General features: G+C 37.2%; 1 protein-coding gene across 1 annotated transcript; it reads left to right on the plus strand.

The window, feature by feature from the left end:
- Window positions 1-7,966: 7,966 nt before the first annotated feature.
- LOC138092143 (olfactory receptor 52E8-like) lies at window positions 7,967-15,063 on the plus strand. The gene is made up of 3 exons (XM_068988001.1): window positions 7,967-8,875; window positions 14,173-14,270; window positions 15,060-15,063. The coding sequence occupies exons 1-3, from the start codon at window positions 7,967-7,969 to the stop codon at window positions 15,061-15,063; spliced, it is 1,011 nt and encodes a 336-aa protein (XP_068844102.1).
- Window positions 15,064-15,962: the final 899 nt, after the last annotated feature.

Genomic DNA, 15,962 nt, shown 5'->3' on the forward strand with positions numbered 1-15,962 from the left:
TACTTTTAAGTTGAACCCTTGTTGCAGTGTATGTCAGTACTTCATTCCCTTTTTATGGCTAAACAATGTTCCGTGGTATGCATATACCAATTTTGTTTATACACTCATAGTTTGGCTATTGTCAATAGTGCTGCTATTACATTCTTATATAAGATTTGTTTGAATACCTGTTTCAAATTCTTTAAAGTATATACCAAGGAGTGGAATATTGGGGTCTTATGACAACAGACTGGTTCCAAAGAGGAAAAGGAGTGTGTCAAGGCTATATGTTGTCACCCTGCTTATTTAACTTCTATGCAGAGTACATCATGAGAAACGCTGGACTGGAAGAAACACAAGCTGGAATCAAGATTGCTGGGAGAAATATCAATAACCTCAGATATGCAGATGACACTACCCTTATGGCAGAAAGTGAAGAGGAACTAAAAAAGTCTCTTGATGAAAGTGAAAGAGGAGAGTGAAAACGTTGGCTTAAAGTTCAACATTCAGAAAACGAAGATCATGGCATCCGGTCCCATCACGTCATGGGAAATAGGTGGGGAAACAGTGGAAACAGTGTCATACATTATTTTTTGGGGCTCCAAAATCACTGCAGATGGTGACTGCAGCCATGAAATTAAAAGACGCTTATTCCTTGGAAGAAAAGTTGTGACCAACTTACATAGCATATTGAAAAGCAGAGACATTACTTTGCCAACTAAGGTCCGTCTAGTCAAGGCTACGGTTTTTCCAGTAGTCATGTATGGGTGTGAGAGTTGGACTGTGAAGAAGGCTGAGCACCGAAGAATTGATGCTTTTGAACTGTGGTGTTGGAGAAGACTCTTGAGAGTCCCTTGGACTGCAAGAAGATCCAACCAGTCCATTCTGAAGGAGATCAACCCTGGGACTTCTTTGGAAGGAATGATGCTAAAGCTGAAACTCCAGTACTTTGGCCACCTCATGCGAAGAGTTGACTCATTGGAAAAGACTCTGATGCTGGGAGGGATTGGGGGCAGGAGGAGAAGGGGATGACAGAGGATGAGATGGCTGGATGGCATCACTGACTTGATGGACGTGAGTCTGAGTGAACTCCGGGAGTTGGTGATGGACAGGGAGGCCTGGCGTGCTGCGATTCATGGGGTCACAAAGAGTCAGACATGACTGAGAGATTGAACTGAATTGAACTGAACTGATGATAATTCTATGTTGTCATTTAGTTGCTAAGCCATGTCCAACTCTGCAACTCCATGCACTGTAACCCTCCAGACTCCTTAGTACAAGGGATTTTCCTGGGAAGAATACTGGAGTGGGTTGCCATTTCCTTCTCCAGGGGATCTTCCCAGCTGCGTCTCCTGCAGCTGCTGCATTGGCAGGTGGATTGTTTACCACTGTACCACCTGAGAAGTCCAATTCTATGCTTAACTTTTTAAAATTGGAATATAGTTGATTTACAATGTGATATTAGTTGCAGGTATACAACATAGTGATTAAAAATTCTTATAGATTATACTCCAGTTATAGTTATTTAAAATATTGGCTGAATTTCTTCTGTTGTACAATATGTCCTTATAAAGCTTGTTTATTTTATCCATAGCAGTTTGTAGCTCTTAATCCTCTACCCTTATCTTGTCTGTCTCCTCTCTTTCCACTGATAAATACTAATTTATTTTCCATATCTGTGAGTCTCTTTTTTAAAAATATTCACTATTTTATTTTTTAGATTCCACATATGTGTATTTGTCTTTTTCTGACTTATTTCACTCAACATAAACCCCCCTAAGAACACTCTGAAATAGTCTTTGACATAAATTGTAGCAATATTTTTTTTGAATCTGTCTCCTAAGGCAAAGGAAACAAAAGCAAGAATAAACAAATGGGACCTAATTAAACTTAAAGGCTTTTGCACAGCAAGGGAAACTGTTGACAAAACGAAAGCACAACCTACAGAATGAGAGAAAATATTTTCAAATTACATAACTGATAAGGAGTTAATATCAAACTATATAAACAGCTCATACAATTTAATATAAAAATAAATAACTGGATTAAAAGATGGGTAGAAGACCTCATAGACATTTTTCTAAAGAAGACATACAAATGGCCAACAGGCACATGAAAAGAAATATTCTTTTCATCATTACTTAGCATCATTAATTATTATAGAATTGCAAAGCAAAACCAGAATGAGATATCACCTCACAGTTGCTTTTTGCGGAAAGTTTTCACTTTCATCTCAGGTTCAAAGGATTTGTCAACAAAATAACTGAACTCCTTCAGTTCAGTAGCTCAGTCATGTCCGACTCTTTGCGACCCCATGAATCACAGTATGCCAGGCCTCCCTGTCCATCACCAACTCCTGGAGTTCACTCAGATTCACGTCCATCAAGTCAGTGGTGCCATCCAGCCATCTCATCCTCTGTCAGCCCCTTCTCCTCCTGATTCCAATCCCTCCCAGCATCAAAGTCTTTTCCAATGAGTCAACTCTTCGCATGAGGTGGCCAAAGTACTGGAGTTTCAGCTTTAGCATCATTCCTTCCACAGAAATCTCAGGGCTGATCTCCTTCAGAATGGACTGGTTGGATCTCCTTGCAGGCCAAGGGACTCTCAAGAGTCTTCTCCAACACCGCAGTTCAAAAGCAGAATAGTTATCATCAAAAACCCTCAAATAACAAGTGTTGACTAGGATGTAGAGAAAAGGGGTCCCTGATACACTGTTGGTGGGAATGTAAATTGGTGCAGCCACTATGGAAAACACATTGGAGGTTCTTTGAAAAATTAAAAATAGAATTGCCATATGAGTCACCAATTCATTTATGAATATTTATCTGAAGAAAACAAAAACCTTAATTCAAATATTATATACACTCTAAATTTCACTCCTGAACATGAAATAACAGACTGGTTCCAAATCAGGAAAGGAGTACATCAAGGCTGTATATTGCCACCCTGTTTATGTAACTTATAGGCAGAGTACCTTATATGAAGTGTCGGGCTGGATGAAGCATAAGCTGGAATCAAGATGCTGGGAGAAATATTATCAATAACCTCAGATATGCAAATGACACCACCCTTATGACATAAAGTGAAGAAGAACTAAAGAGCCTCTGATGAAAGTAAAAGAGGAGAGTGAAAAAGTTGGGTTAAAACTCAACATTCAGAAAACTAAGATCATGGCATCCAGTCCCATCACTTCATGACAAAGAGATGGGGAAACAATGGAAACAGTGAGAGACTTTATGTTCTGTTGGGCTCCCAAGTCACTGTAGATGGTGACTGCAGCCATGAAATTAAAAAATGCTTGCTCCTTGGAAGAAAAGCTATGACCAACCTAGACAGCATATTAAAAAGCAGAGACATTGCTTTGCTGACAAAGATCTGTATAGTCAAAGCTATGGTCTTTCCAGTTGTCATGTATGAATGTGAGAGTTGGAATATAAAGAAAGCTGAGCACCGAAGAATTGATGTTTTTGAATTGTGGTGTTGGAGAAGACTCTTGAGAGGACAGCAAGGAGATCCAACCAGTCCATCCTAAAGGAACTCAGTACTGAATATTCATTGGAAGGACTGATGCTGAAGCTGAAACTCCAATACTTTGGCCACCTGATGCGAAGAACTGACTCATTTAAAAAGACTCTGATGCTGGGAAAGACTGAAGATGGGAGGAGAAGGGGACAACAGAGGATGAGATGATTGGATGGCATCACTGACTCGATGCACGTGAGTTTGAGAAATCTTCAGGAGTTGGTGATGGACACGGAAGCCTGGTATGCTGCAGTCCATGGGTTGCAAAGAGTCAGACACAACTGAGCAACTGAACTGAACTGAATTGGACTTTCATTCCAACATTATTTATGATAGGCAAGATTTTGAAGCCATCTAAGTGTCTACGGATAGATGAATGGTAAAAAAGATATGGTATACATATACAATGGAATGCTGCTGAGCCATAAAAAATTGAAGTCTTTTCATTTGTGACAACATGGATGTATCTAGGATTTGTTATATTAAGTGAAGTAAGTCAGATAAAGAAAGATAAAGAGTATCATCTCACTTGCATGTGGAATCTAAAAACAAAACCAAGCAAAATGAAAACAGACTCATAGATACAAACAACGATTATTTGTATTAGTTTAGTTTAGATTAAACTATTAGATTAGTTGCCAGAGGGGGATAATGTTGCAAGGGTTGAAAGAAGTGGAGGGGATTAAGTACAAATCTCCTTTATAAAATAAGCGTTATGCTATATATAACATAAAGAATATGGTCAATAATATTGTAGCAATTTTGTATGGAGACAGATGTTTACTAGACTTATTGCAGTGATTATATCATAATGTTGCAAATTTTAAATCACTATGTAGTGTAGGATACCTAATACTAAGATAATATTGTATGTCAAGTGTATTTCAATAATAGTAATAAAGAATTCTTTGGAGCCTATTAACTGCATCAAATTCCCTAAGATACTATTGGGAACCATCCCAGGGGATGTGGGTTTTAAGAAAAGTATAAATACCTCCCACTTAGCATGTTTCTTAGAGACCATGGTAAGTTGTATAATGGTTAGGCTGTGAAAATATCAAGATGAATGGGGAAAGAGCTTATGCCAAAATAGTACGAAGAGTTGAAGGAAAAGTGAAGGTAAAAAAAAAAAAAAACACAACAACAAGATGAAATGAGAATGCACCGTCACAACCTCCTGAGGCTACACTTTTACCTACATGTTCTTATACCTATGATTGTGCAAAATCTCATTTGGAAAATGTGGAAGGAGATGCACCAATATAGCCTGCATTGATTTAGCTATTGTTTCTGATCTAGTTTGCAATTGTATGTATGTGAATAGCAAGAGGACAAGGACTAGTTTTCTCTGTTTTCTAGAACTGCTTTTGAATTCATGGATTTGTTAATAAATGAATCTTGAAGCATAGCTCCGGAGAACAGATTTGATGAAAATAAGACTTAGGGCTAGGTTGATGAAGCATCTGAGAAAGGAAATAGCAGGATTACCATGAGGTTACAAAATTAGGCCAGGACAAGAAGAAGGTATACATGCTCCTTGTGCTCATCAGTTCCGGGAAATGGGAATGTGGATAGTTGGGGTCTGCTGGTGGTTGGTGGAATAGGGCAGAGTAAGTAGATACCATGTCAGAGAGCTGCTGGAGAGCTAAATATACTCTCGTGTAGAACTTTAAAGTTAGAAGGTAAATGAGGGATTGGGACCAATCTTAATTCTGAACCCAGAGAAACTGAAAGATATATGAATATATATTGAAATAATAGGCCAGTATACATTATAAAATGATTAAATGATTTGTTGATTTGTTAAGTCTTGACAGACTGGAAATGATGTTGACTCTGAGAGGAGGTAAGCATCCATTTTCAAGTCCACTTCGAAAATTCACAGAAATAAGTGGAATAATTGATTTTCTTGGGATGTAACTATTTACTTTCTAAAGTTTTGCTCTGTGGTGTCCTTACGAGAGACTAGGACATCAGATGATTAAAAATTTGGTCATTAATCTACTGGATTTCTGAATAAGGTCATTGAGATAACCTGTTATTCCTTTTTGATGTTCTTTCTGTCCACTGTGCTTTCATTTTCACTTTATTCTTACTCTTCACTCCATTTAAAATAAAACACATTTTGTTCTTTGGCTGAAGAACAGTTCTGTGAATCTTAGCCTAAGCCTAACCACCTCCATGGAATTTTTCTGACCCATTTCTATACTAAAGCATTCAATGCATACTTCTAAATTGAACTTACAATACAATTTCCAAATTTCATCTTTGGAGTTTTATCTCCCTTACTGCTCAGTGGTCTCACTGAAGGTATGTGGTTAATTTTATTCAAACTTGTATTCAAATTCCCTAATCTAGGTAGGTACACAGAGGACCTCTTAAGTACCTGATGGACTAAATTGAGAGAGTATGTCTCCACTTGGGCTTCCCAGGTGGCCCAGTGGTAAATCCACCTGCCAAGTAAGGAGATTCAGGAGATGTGGGTTTGATCCCTGGGTCAGGAATATCTCCTGGAGAAGGAAATGCCAACCCACTCCAGTGTTCTTGGCTGGAAAATCCCACTGACAGTGGATTCTGGAGGGGCTACAGTCCATGGGGTCATACAGAGTTGGACACGACTGAGCACGGACGCACCTCCCCACTTACCTTATATATTCTCACTAATGAAAGACAGTAGCTGTCTCTGAAAGCTTAACATGACTAAATTGAGAACTTCAATTTAGTCTTCTCAGCCCTAGCAGTCCAATTTTACCCCACAGGTATAGTATATAACATAGCATATAAATATATATATATTTCCTGAGAGGATTTCCCAAAGTATCAAATTATCTCTCATTTTTACTGGTCTTCATAGGCTTTAAAGGACACAGCAAATCTTGACATGGGTCAAAGTCAACAGATGTATTTACCTTCTTGTGCATTTATCTCTGATGGATGCTTCTCAGCTTTGACTTCCCTCAATATTTGAATATTCTTAAATTTGAATCAAAACTTTCCATACAATTACACACATCAAACTTCCACATTTTCTATACAACTAGTTTTTCCCACAAAATCTTCCTTTTTTGCTTCAAATATTTATTATAACTAAGTTCAGAATTCCCCTGTATTCTGGATGAGTGCTATGAAACAAAATCACTTGATGATTCTTTTCAATGTCACTATAAGGAAGGTATCCATAAAGACATGACCCCAGGATAGAATCCTGTTAGAAAGTAAGATTTAGGGTATCTAAAATGCTCTGCCCTCTCCTCATGGTTACAAGGTAGAAATATACTTGAAATTTGCCTAGTCCAGAATATTTAATCTCTGCTCCCTCAGCTGGGCTGTATCTGGACAATGTCTTTACTGAATGTGTTGACTTATGAACTATCTAGATGATAGGCTTATTTAGATTAGTATGATCTCTCAATTCATGTCTCATCATAACTAGAATACTCTGTCAAGTATTTTCCTCCCTTTTATATTATCTATTTTCCAAAATTGATGGGTACTTTAAAAAAAATATGATGAGAACTGAGTTGTTTGTTTTCTAAAATAAGACATAGAAATTTCTTGTTCTGTTTCTTCTTTAGCAATTCATCTATTTGTGAAGTTTTAATATTAATTTTTATGTGGTAGAATTTTTCATTCATATGTGTAAATAAAAATAAATTGTTTCTTCTGCCCTAAAAAACAAGACCATCTATTATTCACAAACACCACAAAAATGCATAAACATACACACAGGATTATGCACATTATATTTTGAGGGGTTTTTAGATTCCCTAATATGGTAATAGTTGAGATTACAAACACCAAAGAAATCACCATACACCCTAAGCAAAAAATATATGGACACTATCACATACATAGACTCTGGAATTTTATTCTTTCCATTTATTTCTGGCTATACTCTAGATTTTTAATTTTCACTGTGCAGAGGATATTATTCTGCCCTCTCTTCTTTATTTCAGTGTTTTATTAGGGAAAGCGGCAATAAAGTAAGGTAATTTCTATTCCTGGTACCATATGATGCTCAGGAGAGGCTAGCAAAAAATAAGAAATGGGAGTGTACTTAACCTTGTTTCCTCTTTCAAAAAATTTGATATAATTGATACATAGCATTGTGTTATGTTCAAGTTATACAAAGTGTTGATTTGATACATTTGTATATCACAATATGACTACTGCCATAGCTTTAGCTATCACTTCCCTCACATCACATAGACTTTTTTTTGTGTGATGAGAACATTCAGTCTGTTAGCAATTTTGATGTAATCAGTATTGTTGACAAAAATTATTTATATTATTTTTTTAATAGAAACAAAGAATGATTAAAATGTTCTTTTTCATCTTAACAGGAATCTGAAAAAATGGAGACATGGAGGAGGTAGCACTGACTGGAAGCCAACAATTGTTTCTGATATGGACAACAGAAAAATTGTGGCAGAAACGATGGGGCAGAATAACTGTGGCAGAAAAAATGTCTGTGCCTAATGACACCCAGTTCCGTCCTTCTTCATTCCTTTTGTTGGGCATCCCCGGGCTAGAAGACTTGCACATCTGGATTGGGTTTCCCTTTTCCTTTGTGTATCTTGTTGCACTCCTGGGGAACGCTGCTGTCCTATTTGTGATCCAGACTGAGCATAGTCTCCACCAGCCCATGTACTACTTCCTGGCCATATTGGTCTCCGTTGACCTGGGTTTATCCACGGCCACCATTCCCAAAATGCTGGGCATCTTCTGGTTCAGCCTCAAAGATATATCCTTTGGAAGCTGCCTTTCCCAGATGTTCTTTATCCACTTCTTCACTGCCATGGAGAGCGCTGTGTTGGTGGGCATGGCCTTTGACCGGTACATTGCCATTTGTAAACCCCTTCAGTACACCACGATTCTCACCAGCAAAATCATTGGCGTTATTGCAGGCATTGCTTTTCTGCGGAGCCTGTGCATGGTGGCTCCACTGATATTTCTTCTCCTGAGACTACCCTTCTGTGGGCACCATATCATCCCTCATACCTACTGTGAACACATGGGCATTGCCCGTCTGGCCTGTGCTAGCATCAAAGTCAACATATTATTTGGTCTTGCTGATATGGCTATCTTATTATTGGATGTATTTCTTATCATTCTTTCCTATATCAGGATCCTCTATACTGTCTTCCACCTGCCTTCCTGGGAAACCCGGTTCAAAGCTCTCAATACCTGTGGCTCCCACATTGGTGTTATCTTAACCTTTTTCACACCAGCATTTTTCTCTTTCTTAACACACCGTTTTGGCCACAACATTCCTCAGTTTATCCATATTCTCTTAGCCAATCTATATGTGATTGTTCCACCAGCCCTTAATCCTGTAATCTATGGAATCAGGACTAAACAAATTAGGGAACGAGTTTTGAGGAACTTTTTTTTTTTTTTTTAAAGGTTAACCATCAATCGCCTTTGAATGTTTAACAGTTCATATTTTTTCCATATGCTTATTAGATGGGGGTTATTGTCCAAAAAGACAGAGGGCAGGGAGCCTCAACAGTGACAGTAACGACATTCCTTTGTCCATAATTCTTTTAGTTTAAAAATAATAGTGAGTTTATTGATGATAATATAATCATCTGTAAGGATTATATCTTTTGAAAACTGTTTATAGTTAGATTGTTGGATCAAGATTCCCCTGTGAAATAGTTACCCTATTTGAAAGTTTTCAAATGAATAGTTGAATATTCATCTGAAAATTCAGTTGTTAGTGGAAGGTAGATTGCTGAGGCAGGTAGCTTTAAAATTATAGTAGTTTCTGGATCACCAGAGGAAATGTGAAAGCAATAGAATAAAATCAGTAGCAGGATTTTAGAAATAATAATAATGATATTACTTAGAATCATTAGTACTTATTGTTCTAGAAATTTTACTTATATTAACACATTTCCTATGTGAGTTCTATGATGTGGTTACTTTTTAAATTTGCATTTTTATATGAGTAAATGATGGGTCATACAATTCTCCATAACAAATTATGATCATGATTTTCACCATAGGGAAACATGAGAAACCATGCATTAGAAATGAAATAGGGAATTCCCTGGTTGTCCAGTGGTTAGAAGTCTGTGCTTTCACTGTCAAGGGCATGGGTTTGATCCCTGGTTTGGGGACTAAGATTCTGCAAGTCTTGGGGCAACATATAATAATAATAATAAGAAGAAAAATGATACATAAAGAATGCTTCTGCTGCTGCTAGGTCACTTCAGTCGTGTCTGACTCTATGAGACCCCATAGGCAGCAGCCCACCAGGCTCCCCTGTCCCTGGGATTCTCCAGGCAAGAACACTGGAGTGGGTTGCCATTTCCTTCTCCAGTGCGTGAAAGTGAAGTTGCTCAGTCATGTCTGACTCTTCGCGACCCCATGGACTGCAGCCTACCAGGCTCCTCCATCCACGGGATTTTCCAGGCAAGAGTACTGGAGTGGGATGCCATTGCCTTCTCCCACATAAAGAATAACAGTGCATAATTATGAAAAATAATACATTCAATACTATGAAATTAAAAGGCACTTACTCCTTGGAAGGAAAGTTATAACCAATCTAGACAGCATAATAAAAAGCAGAGACATTACTTTGCCAAAAAAAGGTCCTTTTCGTCAAGGGTATGGTTTTTCCAGTAGTCATGTATGGATGTGAGAGTTGGGCTATAAAGAAAGCTGAGTGCAGAAGAATTGATGCTTTTAAACTGTGGTGTTGGGGAAGACTCTTGAGAGTCCTTTGGACTGTAAGGAGATCCAAACAGTCCATCCTAAAGGAAATCAGTCCTGGATGTTCATTGGAAGGACTGATGCTGAAGCTGAAACTCCAATATTTTGGCCATCTGATGCGAAGAGCTGACTCATTTGTAAACACCCTGATGTTGGGAAAGATTGAAGGCAGGAGGAGAAGGGGATGACAGAGAACAGATGGTTGGATGGCATCACCTACTCAATGGACATGAATTTGGGCAAACTCTGGGAGTTGGTGATGGACAGGGAGGCCTGGCGTGCTGTGGTTCATGGGGTCACAAAGAGTTGGACATGACTGAGTGACTGAAGTGAACTGAAATAAATATTTGTGAACTTCAACACATGCTAAGTTGTATGTGACTATTGGTGATAGACAGATGGAAAGGGAGAGTCTTACGTCCTGAGAATCCCATGGTAGGAAAGTTAGGCTATTAAGGCTAAGAACATTCTGTTATAGGGTTGTATATTACTTTATTTTAGGAGGAGCCTTTTAGAAAATTTGCAATAATATCCAATAAATATTACAAATATTGCACCAATATATTGAAGAATACCAAGCAAAGCTAGAAATATATTTGGCTTTTTTCACTTTCTAGAATAATCATACAAAAATTATTGACTTAGTCCATAAAGGAGGTGTCATATGAAACTGCACTCAAGAGGGTCTTCCACAGTTATCTCTTTTACTTCAGTTACTTCAGAAATTTTTACTTCTGATTCTTCATCAGCTTACGAGCATGGACATTTTACTGCATGATGAGAAACCATCATAGAGAAATTTAAAAAATATATATTGTCTTCTAAATCTTAAAGCTAATTTTAGCAAAACTGTTGTAAACAGGACAACATAGGTATGCATATATCATACTTGCTAAAAAAAACTCCATAGCAACTGCTAAATCTTTTGTATTTAGAAAATTTAACAAACCAAAAGAACATACTCAGGCAAATTAATAAACAGATATCAGATAAACTGAGTCAAGCTAGCCTATATATTCAGAATCTTCTGACTCTAGACAGGCAAGAAACTTTAAGTCATCCAAATAGACATCAGAGGAGCTCACATTAAAAAGCAAAAATAATATTATCATATTCAGATATAAGTAAATATAAAAAAAATTTAGAACACTTTATATAGCAAATTGAGCCTTTGGATAAAATCATCACAGTAAGAAAAATACTCTTGAAGCCTTTGGATAAAATCATCACAGTAAGAAAAAAACTCTCGAAGATATTGAGGAAGAACATATAGCTACCCAATTTGTTTTTCAGTAGTCAAAGGATGAAAATTAAAAAATATTTTTTGACACATTTAAGTTAGGCATTCCTTCTGCTTACCGACATTTCCAAGTTTTCTTTTTCTTCCAGGATCATGGGGGGTTTTATGTGTCTAAATCTTGCCTGGAGAATCTCAGAGATGGGGAAGCCTGGTGGGCTGCCCTCTATGGGGTCACACAGAGTCGGACACGACTAAAGTGACTTAGCAGCAGCATGTGTGTAAAACTTCTTGCAGTTAGACTTGGCCATGGGACTTGCTATGGCAAAATATTTGTAGAAATGACCTTTGTCAATTCTTAGTGAAATATTTAAGACTAATTATGTACTTTTCCATTTTCTCTCTCCCACCTCTTGTGTTCACTGAAGGCTTTTGTTCAGATGTCATGTCATAAAATTATGACCTTTGTCAGAATAACTCCCTGAGTGACTACAATAGAGCCCCTCCCCACTCCCAAAGCTTGTATTAGTCATGTAGTAGGAATAAGAATTAAACCTTTTATTTCTTTATACACTGAAATTTGGGAGGGAGTGGGTATTATCTCAGCATTATCTACACTATCTTGAATAGTATCATATTTATGAAAAGTGTCCAAGAATCGCCAATTTTCTTCCTAAAGAACTATATTGGAAGACATACAGACAAACAACAAGACCTGTTCTAAAGCTATAGTAGCGAAGACCTATAATAAAGCATAGTAATTTGGAGAGTATTGTTTTGGTGCAAGTATAGAGGCATTGAAACATGTATAATATCATATATGAAACGAAATGCCAGTCCAGGTTTGATGCATGATACTGGATGCTTGGGGCTGGTGCACTGAGACGACCCAGAGGGATGGTATGGGGAAGGAGGAGGGAGGGGGTTCAGGTTGGGGAACACGTGTATACCTATGGCAGATTCATGTTGATGTATGGCAAAACCAATACAATATTGTAAAGTAATTAGCCTCCAATTAAAATAAATAAATTTATATTAAAAAAAGAAAACCAGTCCAATGAAACTGAATAGAGAATTCAGAAACAGACCCACAGATACATGTTTGCACGAATTATAGGAGAGATAACATTGTAGTACAGTAACAAAGATGATATTTTTAATAAAAGATATTGGATAAATTGGAGAGTCACAGAAAGGAACAGTGAATTTTGATGTTTATCTTACATTATACAAAAAATCCTTTCCAAATGAATTGTGCATGTAAACTTGAAAGGGAAAACCATACAACTTCTGGACAGATAACTTTCCGAAAAGAAGGGATTATAAAGACACAATACATACACATATATGTGCTAACAATATGAGAAATATATTCTTAAAATTAAGAACATCTTTTATCAAATAAAGCATATCAAACATATATATTTTATCAAATAAATAACAAGGAGAATAGACAAACCAAATGCCTCAAATTAGATAATATATACATGATGCTTATGAATTGATATGAAAATGGATCACTACCACCTAGAAAACTTAGCAAAGTGTTTGTATGGGGCTTTTGCAAAGGAAGATGTCCAAATTTCTAGTGAGCATGAAAATATGCACTGTTTTCTTAGTCACAAAGGAAATACATATAAAACCGCAAAGCAATTCCACTATATACTGACCATAATGGATAAAGTGAAAGGATCGCAAGAGTCAGACATGGCTTAGCGACTAAACCACCAAAGTACCAAATATGTGCAACTAGAATCCGCAAACCTTGCTGGTGAGATGGTAAATTGGTAAAATCATTTTAGAAAACTATTTGGCAGTATCTCAGGAAGCTATCCTTTGCACCCCAGTTCACTCCATCATCACAAACATAGAGTGATTTTGTCTGATGTTCATATCTTGAAAAGTTGTTTATGTTAAGTGGGCATTGTCATGGTCAAGATATTGCTGCCAGTCCAGTGAGTCCATGACAACTGTTAGAACTGCTTTATTCTGTCTCTGAAGAGTCTCTGAAGAGTCAGCTTCATAATTCTATGCTTATCCAGGCTAGACACAGTGCCTAAAACTTCTGTGATATCCACAAGTAATGTAAGTTTATGTTTTCCTTTGTAGTCTTTATTGTGCCACCTTCCAAGTCCTTTCTAAAGGAAATTAGGTTAGAAAGCATAGAAAACATACAAGTTCTCTGAGTTTCTGTAGCTCTAAATTTAACACTGTACAACTTAAACTTAATTATTTGCACATTTATGAGTTGTTAGTGGAGCTTCCCTGGTAGTTTAGGGAGAAAGAATCTGCCTGCATAACAGGAGACAATGGATTCAATCCCTGGGTAGGGAAGAGCCCCTGGAGAAGGAAATAGCAACACACTCCAGTATTTTTGCCTGGAAAATCTCATGGACAGAGAAGCCAGATAGGTTACAATCCCTGGGTTTGCAAAAGAGTCAGACATGATTTAGCAACTAAACAACAACATCTTGTGGTTAGTATTGTCTATGCAACCAGAATATAGGCCTCATGGGGAAAAGATTTACAGATTAAAACAATCTGGCCACATACTTAATCATTTTTTGGCCATGTGGCAAAAGGAATCTTAGTTCCCTAACCAGGCATGGAACCCATACCCCTTACAGTGGAAGCATGGAGTCAACCACTGGACCACCAAGAAGTATAGACATTCTTAATTTTAAATAAGTGTTCAATGGCTACTTGACTTCTAGATCATGGCAAAGATATTTACTGGAAAAAAAAGTGTCACAATAATTAGAGAATATAACAGCCTTGGGGGACCAGATAGAAAAATCATAGGTTGCTTCAGGTATTATTCTTATAGGACTGATGGCAAGGGAATAATTAGAACTATTGGGTTCTTAGAGAATTAGAAATACTTTGAAATTGGGAACCTACAGGGAGAAACTTGAAAGTCCCAAAGGCTTCCTTTGCCCATGTCCTTTTTTATGCCTTCAAATCTGTGGTAAGAACTTGTGAATTCATTTTCTTTGATGCTTCTGGAGCCCCAGAAGAGCAGCTACTCCCAGTCTGGGAGAAAAATTTTCCATCCTCGTAAGCTTTTCTCTTTAGACCACAGTTACAGTGCTGAGACATGCTTAGCACATTTATTAGTCTGGATTGTACATTTTTTTTTTAATGTTGGCTATTCCTGAAGCTGGTAAGTTGGTGGAGGCTTAGCTGTGGCTACATGCATTTGAGCATATAGATTAGGAAAGTTTGGAGTTGAATCTGTTGATTTAACCCCCTCACTAACTTTACATATGAAATTAATTTGGAGGAGATAAACCAAAATATTTTACATTCTTATTTCTAATTGATCGAATTGCAGGTAATTCTGTGTATTTTAGTGTTTTATTACTTTTTTGTACAAGTATTTCTAATTTTCATGAAAAGAGGACTAAAAAGAAGAAGCTAAACAGTCAACTAAGCAACTCGTTATGATATTGCTAAATTCTCTCTCTTCCTCTTCGATCTTTTCTGTCCCTTTCCCTCACATATTCTGACTTCTTTGTTTCTTTCTGTATCTCTTTCTCCCTCCCTCCCATTTCTAATTCTCTCTTTTAGTTTAATTCTACTGAACTTTTTCATGCTACAGGTAGGTTATTTTGGAATATTACTTTGTATTTAATATCCAAAAATAGACATTCTAAAATTTTTTTTCAAATCAAACCAACATATGATAAAGAGCCTCAATATGTTTAATTACGTTGAGATTCCAAATAGTTTGTAGTTTCTTAAAAGCATACAATGAAATTTCCATGCTGATTTATATACATAAGACTCCTTGTTTACAAATATATTCATTCTTGATTTAGTCTTCCATATTATCAAGCAAGTTTAGTGTTAAATGGACTTAACCTGGTGGCTCAGCTGGTAAAGAATCCACCTGCAATGATGGAGACATGGGTTCAATTCCTGGGTTGGGAAGATCCCCAGGAGAAGGGGATGACTACCCACTCCATTATTCTGGCCTGGAGAATTCCACGGAGTGTATAGTCCATGGGGTTGCAAAAAGTCAGACATGACTGAACCACTTTCACTTTTTACTTTAGCATTAAATATATAAGCTGTACAGAAAACACACAACACTAACAGGTGGTGCCACTGGTAAAGAATCTGCCTGCCAATGCAGTAGATGCAAGAGACATGGGTTTGATCCCTGGGCTGGGAAGATCCCCTGGAGAAGGAAATGGCAAACCATGCCAGTATTCTTGCCTGGAAAATCCCATGAGCCTGGTGGGCTACAGTCCATTGGATCACAAAGAATTGGACACGACTGAGCAACTGAGCACACAAAAACACATAACAGTTGAAAAATAATCAGTTTTTAAAATCATATCTCTTCTTTCCTGTAAAAGTAGCTATTTGTAGAACTCAATCATTACTTGCTCTTCCAGTTTATTTATTATTAAAAAAAAATATTAGAGTCTCCTTTGATGGCCTGTACATACACACAGACATTAAGAACACACTTTTGAACTTAGTGGGAGGAGAGGCT

Source organism: Capricornis sumatraensis, chromosome 16, assembly GCF_032405125.1.
Source record: "Capricornis sumatraensis isolate serow.1 chromosome 16, serow.2, whole genome shotgun sequence".
In the NCBI taxonomy this organism is placed as follows: Eukaryota; Metazoa; Chordata; class Mammalia; order Artiodactyla; family Bovidae; genus Capricornis; species Capricornis sumatraensis.